Source organism: Aphelocoma coerulescens, chromosome 6 (genome assembly GCF_041296385.1).
Source record: "Aphelocoma coerulescens isolate FSJ_1873_10779 chromosome 6, UR_Acoe_1.0, whole genome shotgun sequence".
Classification (NCBI taxonomy): Eukaryota; Metazoa; Chordata; class Aves; order Passeriformes; family Corvidae; genus Aphelocoma; species Aphelocoma coerulescens.
The window spans coordinates 27,879,084-27,892,500 of record NC_091020.1 but is presented as its reverse complement, the minus strand read 5'-3'; the positions used below and the strand labels follow the sequence as shown (position 1 = coordinate 27,892,500).

At 35.5% G+C, this 13,417-nt stretch overlaps 1 protein-coding gene across 5 annotated transcripts in view; it reads right to left on the bottom strand.

Annotated features, from left to right (window-relative positions):
• VTI1A (vesicle transport through interaction with t-SNAREs 1A) overlaps positions 1 to 13,417 on the bottom strand; it is a 259,687-nt gene that overhangs the window by 197,924 nt on the left and 48,346 nt on the right. For 3 of the 5 annotated variants that reach the window (XM_069020031.1, XM_069020029.1, XM_069020027.1), the window contains exons 4-5: positions 8,934 to 9,011; positions 2,618 to 2,638 (exon numbers count right to left, since the gene is read on the bottom strand). In XM_069020031.1, the coding sequence (XP_068876132.1) occupies positions 2,618 to 2,638; positions 8,934 to 9,011 (99 nt within the window). The remainder of the gene's footprint in view (positions 1 to 2,617; positions 2,639 to 8,933; positions 9,012 to 13,417) is intronic. The other 2 variants (XM_069020032.1, XM_069020028.1) reach the window with 1 other exon arrangement.

Sequence of the window (13,417 nt, the reverse complement as noted above, 5' to 3'; positions counted from 1 at the left end):
ACCAGCCCAGTTCAGTCTAACTGCGAGCAATTAGAATACTAAAGCCCTGGGAACTCGCTGCTAACATTAACTCAGAGCCATTTCTTAACTTGATTTCAGAGCATTTCCACCCAAGGCATTCTATAATGAAAACTAATTTTATTATAAAGGGTGGTGTCATTTACATTGTTTGGATTTGGAGGCATCCTGTCCTTTGGACATGAAATCAATGCCCTATAGCAGGCAGCTGATGCTTTCAAAAGCTTCCACCCCTCCCCAAACTCCTTCTCGCACAGTATCCCCTGCACTCTGTGAGGGGGGTAGCGAGGTGATTCAGTCTGCCTTGCAGCTTCAGAAACAGCTTCTATTTGGAGTTATATAAGGAAGTTTTGCAAAGTGGCACGCTATCACTAGAGATTTAGTCATTCCATGTGGGCTGGATTCAAACTGAGATCTCAGGAGCTCAAAAGACAGAGCGACACAGCCTCCATGGAAGCCTGTGTACGGCAAGTGTGCGAGAATAGAGCCTTGTAATAAGAGAAGGCGCAGGTTTTATTAACAAACAGTATGGCAAACCACAATTTCTTTTAAGATCACTTCATACCTCCTTAGGAGAACTATAATTGGGGATGCCTTGATGTTTCGCTCTGTGACGAGTTAAGAATTATGCCTGAGTCACTGTGCTAGCCTTCATTTAAACTTTAATGTGCATTTTGCATTGGGTATAAAAACACCATTGCATTCACAGCCTATCCAACACAGAGTGGGTACTTACATGCAGAGAACAGAATGCAAACAATTGGGTTTTAAATTATGTTTCTCTCTACTTGTACAATTTTGATCAAGACAAAATAATAAATCCCTCTATTTAGTTCTATTTTCTGCTGCTTTCACCACATGCAGAGAGGAAAAAGTAACTTATGAGGCTAGCAAGGAAAAGCAAAAAAAAAAAGAAATTACCAGAAGCAATGTCAAATTTTTTTAGGTGGCTAGCACAGAGGATTTATAAAATCCAAAAGATATAACTGAGTTCAGTATAGCTCCCAAGTTGCACCCCTTTGCAATAATACCCTGAATTTTCTTACTTGCTTTCATAGCTATTTCAAAAAGAAAAGCAGATAAGTGGCAGCTTTGTTCTTTACGTATGATTAAATTTTCAGAGTGAATTTAAAAATTAGGAATCATTATAAAACTATAATCTTATGTTTGCAAACAAAAATGATCCTGCTGTACTCTTTGCAAAAGCTCAGGGGCAGACATGCAGGTGTTTTTAAAGGGATAAGAAAATGAACCTTATTCTTCTGAAAAACCTCCGAAATCAGGCTATACAAACCCTTGCAACAATACTGTCATCTGTTTAAATACTGGGACTATTGGGGAGGGGAGCTCAGCAGTGGTGGGAAGGCTTTCATGTGGTTACATGTTTATTTTATTTAATTTTTTTTTGTTAACTCTTTTACTCTGTAGCTTTTACATATTAATATCAGCTCCATGAGAAGAGGGGGAAAATAAAGCATTCGGGGAACTAGTGAAGAATCTTTGTATCACAAATACCTACCTGTTTTTAAGAATTCTCTGTAATTGTCCTTAATCTGGTCACTTTACAATTCTTTGTCATCACCATTTCTAAAACTTACAAATCCTTTCCTGCAGAGCTCAGTATATATTACTGATACATTACTGAGCACACATGTTCCACAAAGAAGATACCAGACAAATATGTGATGTTAAAATACTCGTGCTTCTAAAGATATTTATTCAAATACTTCACTGGTCCAAGCTCTCCGTATGAAACCCTTCAGAAATCTGACCTGTAAGTAAACTTGACTTTACTCAGACCTTCTTTTCAGTGGCTACTAGGAAATAATAAAAAAATAGCAGTTCAAATACCTGCTTTGCTACAACAGAAAGCAAAAGTAGAGATTAATTTCAGAAAATGTACTGAAACATTTGAGGAACTGACCATTAAAACAGGCTTCTTTCTAAATATTTATGAGTCATTTTATAACTGGAAGAAAGGTGTTCTGGAATACTGATCTCTAGTGTTACACCTACAGATCTACAGCACTCACAAATAAATAATAAATATTGATATGTGTGTAGGTTTATCTACCTGTACTGTATTTTCAGTGGGTGTACAATATCCAGTATAATTCATAAGCTGTTTGAATACCTCACACCACACTCAAAACACTGTGAAATACTGTGTAATTTTTAAAATGCTTCAGCAAAGGTTTATACCAAAGCAATGCTTTGACTTTCAATACCAGTGTATAAATGTACTTTCCCTATCAAAGATTTTGTGATGCAAACATGATTATTATTGTACCTGATTTGATCATGGTATTCTTGGAGAGATCAAATAATAGAGTTTTTTTCCACCCTTCTTTTTCTAGTGCCTTTAAAAAAATTCCATTATCAAAGAATGTTAATTTCTAAGGTTTGATCTAGAGATTCCTATGTAAGTATACAATTATTAGGGAAAAAGAGGCACAACAGTGAATATTTTAAAGCAATGTAATCAATATTTTTGCTTTGTGTAGATTTCCCTGCAACAATGAACAAAAAGATCTACTTCAGATTTAGAAACTCAGCTTTAAAGGGAAAGCTAGACAACAAAAAGCAAGAAAGTACTCACCTCTTCACGTAATTTTATCAACTGCAACATGAACGCACAAAAAAGATAAAAAGGAAAGAAATGGCAGGAAAGAAAGATCAGTTGTGTGACAGGATACAGAATTAACATTGACAATTTATCTGTTTACATGTTTAGCATTTAAAAATCACAGACAAACACATTAAAAGAACCTAAACATAGACTACATGCAGAGTTTTTTGAACGAATAAAGATCACTTTCTCACACTGTCACATTAAACAAAGAGAATAGTGTGAAATTCTCTTTTAAACCACATCTAAGACACCATCATGAAATAAAGGGGAATGACTTCATAGAAGTCTATATTATAAAGAAAAAAACAAGTTTACTATTCCTCTCTTCGAAGATTGTACAGCTGAAGTGGTTTTGTATACACAAGTTTTCAGAATGTTTTCTGTATATTTTAGTCATGACAACTGATTTCTTATTTTACTAGAAGATCTAACTTATTAATAGATGACTGCATCTTTATAGCATGTATTTCAGTATTTCAATTTTTATATACCTGAGTTTTACTGTAACGATATTATTTAATTTTATTATTGAACTTCATACTGAGGGTTTTTGCCAGGTAAAAAAAAAATAAAGCAGCTTAGTTAAATGGCTCAGAACTATGATTTATTGAATAGCATATTTAAAAATAGACAAAGGAATAGGGAACAACATGAAATGTATTTCCCCCAGAAAAGACCCATTCCAGGTTCTTGATCCAGACCACTATACACTGTGTATATATATACACACATAGAGTGTATGTGCATGCTTATATAGTATATAAATTTATATTTATTTATTTATGCTTGTAAATCAACACAATCTAACACTAACACTAATAAATATTGCTCTGGCAGCTTTACTATAAAACTAAATAAAACCCCAGCCTGATGATCAAGCTATGTTGTAATATACACTCCCCTTAGAGAGATAGATAAATTATTTGTACTGGAACAAAATGTATAATTACTCACAAAAAATATCTGCACAAGAGTGGCTCTTTATGAAAAATTACAGTTCTCTCACCAATTCCAATTGAATTCAAAATTACAACAGCTACATAATTATCTCAGTTTATGCTGATACTTCACCTACAGTTCCATAACACTAATTTTCAACATATGTGTAAGCTGAGAATGTTTACTACTAATAAAGTCTCACCAGCATGAAGGAAACAAAAGAACCTCCATTACTCTCTATTGTTTCATACGGCTCATCTAAAACTGAAGGTTCGCCTCACTCCGTTACCAAAAGGGACAAGAGTCTCTAACGAGATGTAATTAGAAGGGCTCCTACACCACCCTGACTTGAACTGGGCCAGCACTTCTGCACTGAGCCAAAGGAAGTTTGCTAGAATTTGGTACAAAGAAAACTGCATTGTCGACCAAACCAGCGCTTAAATTCAAGTGCTTGGCCTATCATAAATTTGCCTCGTTCTCCAGCTCTTCCCCCCCTTTTTTCCCCAAAAAGGCAAACATTAAGGCTCTTTAGAAAGAGACGATCTGGGAGTTGATCACATAGCTATCTTTTCTTTCTGAGGCCACCATTCTTCAGTTGACTATGATACTTAAAGGGCCAAAGTTTAAAACGACTCTCCCGCAATAGAGCCCGTCCGGGCATGCCACCCTGCTATAATCAATGAGAGTTTTAAAATGCTGCACATTTGTTTTTTCAATAGGTCCCAAACAAAAATGTTCTATCTTGTTTGTGCTGCATGGCTGAATTTAAGCTCTGCATAGGATTTGCAGCTAAGCTAAGTAATGGGAGAGGGTTGGGGTTTTTTTTAACATTGGCTGAAAGATATTCATTCAAATTAACAAAAGATGTATTTTTCCCCAATTTAACAATGCTCTTGATGAAAATGTGTTACCTTTACATTTCTACTTTGAAACATTATTTTTATTATGCTCACTCCTGAACTGTAAACAGCATTAAGCTGTGCGCAGCCACCATTTTAGGTTATGATAATCAGCATATTTTTGAAACAAAGTTGGTTTTTTTTTTTCTTTTTTTTTTTTTTTTGCAATACAGCATTCGATACAAGAGGTAATCTGTTCCTTTGTAGGCTAAAAAAAAAAAATCTGGTTTACGCTGGTTTGAACCAGTGGAATCTCTTGTGGCTAAGCCTTCTGCTGTGACTAAAATCAAAACTGCACCACAGAGAGCGAGGGAGTGAGATGGGATGTGTGTGTGTGTGTGCGCGCACGCGTGTGGCCGCGAGGCTCGTCACGTGACACAGAAAACTACCGAATTTTTTTTAAAAAGCTGATAACGCCTCCGCCGTCTCTGTCCGCATACAGATAACGAATAAATGCTGAACTCTATTAAACGCCCTTTACACATTATCGTGGGTCGAACACACAATTTTCTGAACTTATGATGACAGTCTATTTATTTTGCTATAAACCCTCGGCATGTAACGAACAGATTTGTGTCTGGTAATGATCTGCTCTGCCAGGGCTATATGAAATGATACCGACCTTCTTTAGATCTTGGCGAATTAAATTGACCAACTTCACCCCCTGGTCTGTAGCTGAAGTTTGACACACTTTATGCACAGCAAGCCCAAATCTAATATTATCACAACTTTGTAGTCAGAAATTAAGTAGACACAAAATATTTGTTCACCACGAATCACATATAGAATGTAAGGGTATATGGATATGCAGTTTAACTCAATGTGAATTTATTTAAACTTACTAATGAACACAGCTGCAAAAGAGAAAGGAACACTGTTAAACCTCAAGAAAGTTGATAATACTGAACCTCACATTATTTTGGTTAAGAGGGATTTCTGATTTAACCCAAAATATACTTCCTCAAAAACATAGGAATTGCTACATAAAACAGTTCTATTATTATTAAAGTGAGGCTACAACTTTAGGTAGTTGAAAAACTCAAAACTTTCAAGGGATTTGCTAAATGTTGGTGGCCAGGATGACAAACAAGCCTTGAAAGCAACAGAGCCTGTTTAAGACCACTCTTGGAAAATAAATAACAACCCAACGCACACAGTAATTTTTTGGGATTGGGTTTGTGAGGTAAGGGGTTTTTTGACGCAAAATCTCTTGATTTTCAACTTCTGAGTGCCTCATCTGACTACATTCACATGATTCAAATTAAGAAGAAATTAACATATGTTAAGCAGTGACTTTACTGAACTCTAGGTGCATTAAGAGCACTGTCTCATCAAACAAAGTTGCATTTATTTCAAAAGAAACTTTCAGTAGCAGAATTGCATAATTCTTACAACTTCTTACAGGAAATTTCTATATGCTGTATCTAGTAAAAGTAGTTAAATCTTGGCATAATCACTATAAGGGAATTGTATTCCAAGTTATTCTATAAGTGTCATCTAGACATGACAGCTGCTACTTCTAGGAGACATGTTGGGAAAATGAAGAAGACAAAAGACAAATCACCATTAGCTAATTCTTCAACCTGTTCTTTGTACTTCAATCTTTCTTCCTGAGAGAGCAACTGGAAACTCATACCTATCATCCTGTTCATTACAGCTTATAACTTGGCTGTGGTTTGCTGTAACTGTACTTTGAAACTCAACTAAAAAAAGAGAACCTGAATGAGGAAAAGATCCAGATCATTTATTTTCCCAATACTGACCTGTCTTATTTCTAGATTTTTAATATGGTCATACTAGACAGCAAGCATTAAGTTCCTTTTGTCTTCTCTCTCCACCAAAAACATTATGCAAATGTTTATCACAAACACCAACAACTCGTATCTCTTGTTTGCCTCTGGGTAACAACCCTGACTATCCAGATATTCAGTATTTCTATTGGCAGATTTTACCAATATTTGTGGTTTGGTACAGGAGCAATTCTGAGCTGGCAACTTCTTCCAATACCTCCTCTGTCAGAAAAGGAATAGTTTCTCTCCCTTTTCCCAGTTTGGTGACTGAATTGGGGAAAAGAAACCAACCACTTTTCAGTTAAATTAATTTAACCTAACCCAAACTGATTGAGAAGTAAAAATCCTACAATATTAGGGTCAGGATCAGTCCGTGTACCTATATTTATTTCCATCAGACAAAACGAAAGCAAGAATTTGAAACATCTTCAAATATTTTATATGGCTTTAAGTTATACCTGAGCATCCTTTCATCATTCAGTCCAAGTTTTCTATTACTATAATAATGCATAGGAGTGAAAGTTACTGAGTTAAACACGACACTATCCCATGTATCTCGTAAGTACCCAAGCCTTACACTTGATTTTGAAAGCTGTATATTCTAATAAGCTCAATACCAGCTGAAGTTTTTGCACTAACTGCTTGCACTCATAGCTACATGTAAGTAAGGTCTAAGTAAAAATATAAAATAAGAGAATGTGATATTTACTCTTGAAACGAAACAATAAATAATGTATTTTAAAAATATTGGCATTCACATATTTAAAAGAAATTAGGTGACTCTTTTATGGTGCCATTTCATTATATTTTTTTCAAGAAAGGAATGAAGAACTTTAAAGATACAGAGGTAATAATTTCAAGTTGGGCTATAGAAAAGGATTTTGATTACCTAAAAGACTACACAAGAGTCCTTCAGCAGCCAAAATTTTCTTCCATTTAAATAGTGCTCATTTGGAAGAAAAAGACCTCAAGTTGACATATGGTTGAAGGTATCATTTAGTTCCTTGAGATGAGAACGTGTCTCTTTCACCAAGTTTGGAAAAAAAGATCACCAGTCACAAAAAGAGCACATATGAACCAGTTATTTAAACATTCTTTAAAATGTGAAAATAAAATATTTTATCTCATCCCTACACATAAGATATTCTGTTATAAGTAAAGCTTCTTATCACAATTGCCCTTTTATGTCTGAATTCACACATTTTTTTCTTGAAATGTAAAAGTAGCACTACCTTAAGAGAAATAAAATGAGAATCTTAACACTTTCACAGGACTGCATTTACAATCATGACATGCAGACTATGAAACTCTTCTCCCTAAAATCATCTTCTCCATAAATTCATTATTTAGGTATAAGGCCCCCGTCTTTATTTTACTCAAATTTTGGAATCTCCCCTTTCTATCATATATAAATATGAAGATTAATGTCCTTTAAGTCTTCACATAGCTATTAGAGCTGCTATACTCCAGTCTTGTGTCTTCAGATAAATTGTATCCTGTGTATAATTTCATTCATGTATGACTTAAAGTCTATTACAGAGTTTAAAATTTACAGAGCATGTTTAAAATACTGTGTAAGATTAAGGGTTATGTGGTGTGTGTTTTGAAAGTCTTTGTACCAGGTAAGTCTCCAAGTCTTTATTTTTTCTGCCCTTAGTGGAGCTGAGCCTTTACTGGTGTAGAAGACACAAAAAATTTCAGAACATTGTTCTGATCCATTTCCTTATTTAATATCACATTCATCAAGTAAACACTTAAACAGTTTTTACTTTCATTAGCAAAATAATTTGGATTCTATCTGGTCAGAAGAGAAAATATGACATGTAGGAAAACTTTCAGCTAATTTCTAACTCAAAACACAAGACTTTGATAACATAAATCTCAGAAAGAAAAGAAATATTCTCCTTTCAGACAGAGTGTCAAACAAGTTTCATCCCAAAAAGAAATATTAACAGGTGGGTCAAAGTCTCCTGAATAAAACGGTGCCTTTATAATTTTCAGTAGTCTCGCAGGATCCTCACTGTAGTATGCAGAACAACAATATGGGTACAAGATTTTAAAAAAGCCTCAGGATTACCAAGCTTTCATTCATTACAAGAGGTGGATAGCACTCTGCATCCTAGTACAACATGCATTATGAAAGCACGCTCTTATTAGAACAACTTGTGGTTTTGGTACAAGGAGAGAAAATCTGGTTAGGGAAGGAATCACACAAGGAAACTGAGTGGGATACTGCCTAATTCTGAGAGTGCACTTTCATTTGTTTTGCCTGCCAGTGTTGATTTAATTATACTGCATTATTATCAAAGCTGCATTATGTACTTTTTTATTCCTTTTACATGTGTTTGAGGTGAAGACCTTGGCTTTGTCGGCAAACAGCGTGTTTCAAGTTATTTCTTAAGTACTAAATAATAAAGAAAAGAGAAGAAAAGATTTTTTTTGAGATAGCAGACAGTGATCACAAGTTAAAGGGTTAAATGTAAGATCTCCAAGAAACATTTTGAAGTTGATTAAGACCCCAGCTTTGCATTAAACAGTATCACTTCCACATGAGTTGTTGCTAATGCTGTTAAGGAGCAGCTTGAGAAGCCCAGTGTGCCAGTGACCTCCTTCACCCTCCAGCCACCCACTAGGGCTTCTTGATTAGCATCCTACCTGGTTCTCTGAGGAATTCCCGTCATCCCCTAGGAGCTCATTCCGCACCTCATCACTGTAGGCGATTCGTGACCTTTTCTGTAAAACAAAAAGAAAAAAGGGTTAGGAAGTAAAGCTCCGAAGCCATTGGTATCAAGGCTGATCATCTTAAACCTCGAGAGCCCCCTAATGGATACCTATTTGATTAAAAAAAAAATAAATCTGCAAGTAAAAGTTATTACAAAGTTCTTCAACTGCTGTATCTTAACAAATCTGCATGGCAAAACTGTAGTATTTCTAAGGCAGTCACACCCTCAACATTGCAGCAATGAAAGCAGCTTCTGTGAAGCTCAAGATACGTAACATGTGAGGCAATAAATGCTACCAGCAGAAGCATTGAAGAAATGCCAGTGCAGGAACCAAATGTGTTTTTCTGAAGAACACTTGCTAGCAGGTCACAGAACTCAGCATAACACTGCAGTGATGCCACTAGACAGCAAAGGAAGACTGAGCTTTGCCTACATTAAAAAAAAATACCAAAACCAAACCTGAACAACACACACGTGACATATCCGATTAAATTTAAAGATGTAGAAAATTAACAAGCATTTTCCATGCTGGTAAGGCTACTGGGAAAGGATCAGAAATTACAGTGCAAAAGAAAGGAGAGGAAACAACAGCACAAGGAAACATAGGTTTTCAGCAGTTCATGGAAACGCCACAAAACTGAGACAGTCATCCATGGGATCATTAGGACAGACAGGATATTAAGTAAATTCACAGCTTATGAGCACCAGATTTGCTCTTGAACTGATAATTATGTTGATTCCAAACTACACCAAGTGCAATGTAAAGCAAAAGTGTGATGATTACTAACGTAGCACAGGATTCAATAGAGCAATGGGGAAATCCATAATGAGAACACCAGCCCAGCTTTCAATTTTTCTGTTAGCCAAATAACAGGCGATTACTCAGCTAATATTCCCACATTTACCATTAAAAGAGAGATAGAATTTTAAACATATTTACTAATTTTTTTTTTTTTTCTGAGACCGGTTATGGTAATTTTTACACTTTATCAGAGGAAGAAACCAAAGAGTAGAAAGAACTAAGGTGAGGTGTAGGGCCTTCCTTTATTGTTGGGGGCTTCCCCCACACCCTGCCATGGTAGTGACTACCAGTAGGAACTCAGAAAAAACAAATTCCTCCTCAAACCTTCCCTGCTTGGGCCATCAGGCCAAAACTTGTGCTTGGGACTGAGGCACAGGAAACAACCACTAGAAATTAAACTCAGCACAGGAAAATTCATCACCTTTGCAACAAAGAGGTTTGGAAGTGGGTCACCCTTTATGCAAGGGACCTAGCAGTGAAGTAAGCCTTGTATGGGTCCCCTCAGAGCAAAACATTTTAGCTCTTTATTCTGTGTAGCTCCTCTTATTACCAACATCATTGTTACAATGTTTACACATTTGTGATTCACTTGCCAGCGTTCAGATATAGATTATATCCTACAGCTACAGATCTAAGTAGGAAGGACAAAGCCATGGACCATGGACCCACAGCAAGAGGTGAACTGTGCCAAATCTTTTGGAGATCTCAGCTGTCACAGTTTCATACTAACCAAGCTAAAGTATTCTACAGCATTAAAGGAAATGAGAACCTTTAAACAGGCTGTGGTATCAGAGCTGCCTGTTTAAATTATTCATTTCATCACTATGGGGGACTAAAACACTCCACAGTATGCAAGAATATCATATGGAGATAGGTTTTGTTTTTCTCTTTTCTCACCAAAAAGCCAACAAATTGGCATAGATTGCTCAATTATATTGTTTTCCTATTTTTATTTGATACACCTCAAACAAGGAAGGAAATTACATATATATGCCAATAAATATCAGATCTTCTTTTCTGATTAAGATTCAATCTTAAGACCTCATTTGAGGTCTAGTAGTTCAACTGTACAGTTTCACCCAATTTCACGAAATGACTCATCCCCACTGATCCTGTTAGTGTTGAATGTATTTGTCCTTATTAGACTGAGATGAGGAGCACAATGCTTCATGAGCTTGTTCTCCAGTGAACAAGCTGCCTAATAATATGTAGGGATTGAGATGGTCCTTGATTACACATCATTTATTTGAAAGATTTAACTGGATGATATTCTCATTCTTAAGAGCCTGCATGGGTGAAAGGAAAAAGAAGATACTTCATGGGAAAGAAATAAATTTTAATAGCAATACAATTTTTAGAGGCTCTGTATAATCCTTTAAGTCCTCACCACTGAACTTAATAAATATATTTGTATCATTGTTCTTTTATTGCAATAATCTGTCATGATCTGAAAATCAGAAATTTTATTAAAAGAAATAATGCTTTGGCTACAATTAGGTATAACTCTTTGCCATAATCAATAAATAATTTGATATTACTTTTGATCACAATTTCACTACCAAATGAATCAATAATATAAAAGGAAAGGTCTTTGAACTAAAGTGCTCATTTATTCTTTCAAGTTTTGTCCAAGGTATCAATATCTTGAAATACTATTCTTATTTTTATTAAAGTATTATTGGCTAACACTTTTAAATGTGGCTATCAAAATTAATTCAGCTTGTCTGAATTCAATAATTAAATAATTATTTTTTATTTTTTATTTTTTAGTTCATAACCATCAGCTGTTTATAAATATATACTTTAGCCAAACGAAGAATGATAGTTTGAGCTGGAAATGTCACACACTCTGCTACAGTTTGAAGGAACCCAATTCATAATGCATTTTATAAATAGTTAATGACTTCTATACATAAGCTAACCAGGCAAATCAAGAAATTGTCAACATTTTTAGTCTTAGTTGTCAGTTACCACTGTCTACTGGTACTTTATATGTACGTTTCTAGCAAAGACAGAAGATTTACAGAGTTTGTAATCCAAGGCATTTCTGGGCAGCTCAATATAGGTTTAAGAGGTTCTGTGTGCAGTTTTTTGTCTGCAAAGGTCTGTCATATATAGAAGTTTTCCTTGTGTTTTATATTTTCTTGTATATACCTAGACAAAAAGTCTAAGCACACAAGTGGTTTTGCTCAGTGAATGTGTTTGCATTTGAGCATGTCCCCAAACGGAGAGAAACGAAAGGGTTAAGCTTCTTTGTACAAGAACTTCAGCACTCAGAAAGTTTCAGGGGCTGTTTTAAATGTACTACAGTGCCCAGACCTTCTGACAAGGAAGAATTTCTGATTCCAGGCAGATCTCTCTTGGTTTATGAACAGGATTTTTGCATACTGATTGGGTGATTTCCTTAAAGCCCTGTTCAAACAGATACACTTGCTCAGTTCTGTCTGGCAATTTGGCTTTAAACAATCTGTCTACTTGACCCAAGCCTTAACATTTCCCAATAGAACTGAATGTGTTCATAGGCAAGCCCAGCTAAATTAGAATTGAAATGAATTAACTCAGCTTAAACTAATTAAGATCTGTGATCTGCAGTACCACCCCCCTGTATGATTCTACATGTGAAGCAGGGTACACGTAACCAGACTGTAAGAATTCTGCTATACCACTAATCTGAGCATACCAATGAAGTTCGTCTATTACTAAAGCATATGAGAAGTTAATTTCCATGGCCTACACATGGCAAAGCAATTGCTTAAATTGCCTCACCTGGGAATTTAATACAATGTTATCATCAGACCAGCCACACTGTAAATAGATTTATAATGCTTTCCATGTGCTAGGCTAGGTTGCATATGAATTAAGTAATGATCTGGTATTACAATACAATCAGCTAGTTCCCACACCTGGCAGACAGGATATTTTGCTAAATTACTACCTATACAGATACATCACAACATAAAAACAGAAAAGGTAATGGGAAGAGAAACAATCTACATGGTATATGACTGAATTTTACATGGTAACCAAATAAGATGTAGATAGAAAGAGGTATCCAAAATAATCTATTTCCAACATCTGCACAACAGAACACATACTTATTCATTTCTATTCAATTTTGGCTTAATTTTCCGCATTCTATACTTTAATTACCATCCACATTCTGAAATGTTCCCATTAGTGAAGGCCAGAACTAGCCAGTGCCCCCTCACTCCAACGCGCTTCCAGCAATCAGCCAAATAATTGATATAAAGTATTGTACATTTTCGTACATGAACTAAAGAATAGCTTTCCCCCTCCTAAATGCTAAGCAGTCCCTGAACAGATGAGCAAAACTGGGTGCATTTCAGACAAAAGAACCAGCAGATCCTTTCATCCCAACCTCTCCATTTTTCAGGCTCAATGTTTTAAGAACAGATTAAACAGAGTTTTTTGGTGGAATATGCGTAAACAACAAAAAGGCTTATTTATCCACAAACATCTGTTTCATACAAAATTTATTAGAATTTCCTAGTATAGATAAGTGTTTTTAAAAAATGTCCAGGCATCTGTTTTAGAGTTTGGCCCTGCTCTAAATGTAAATAAATACTTGAGATTAACATAACCAGAAATAATTT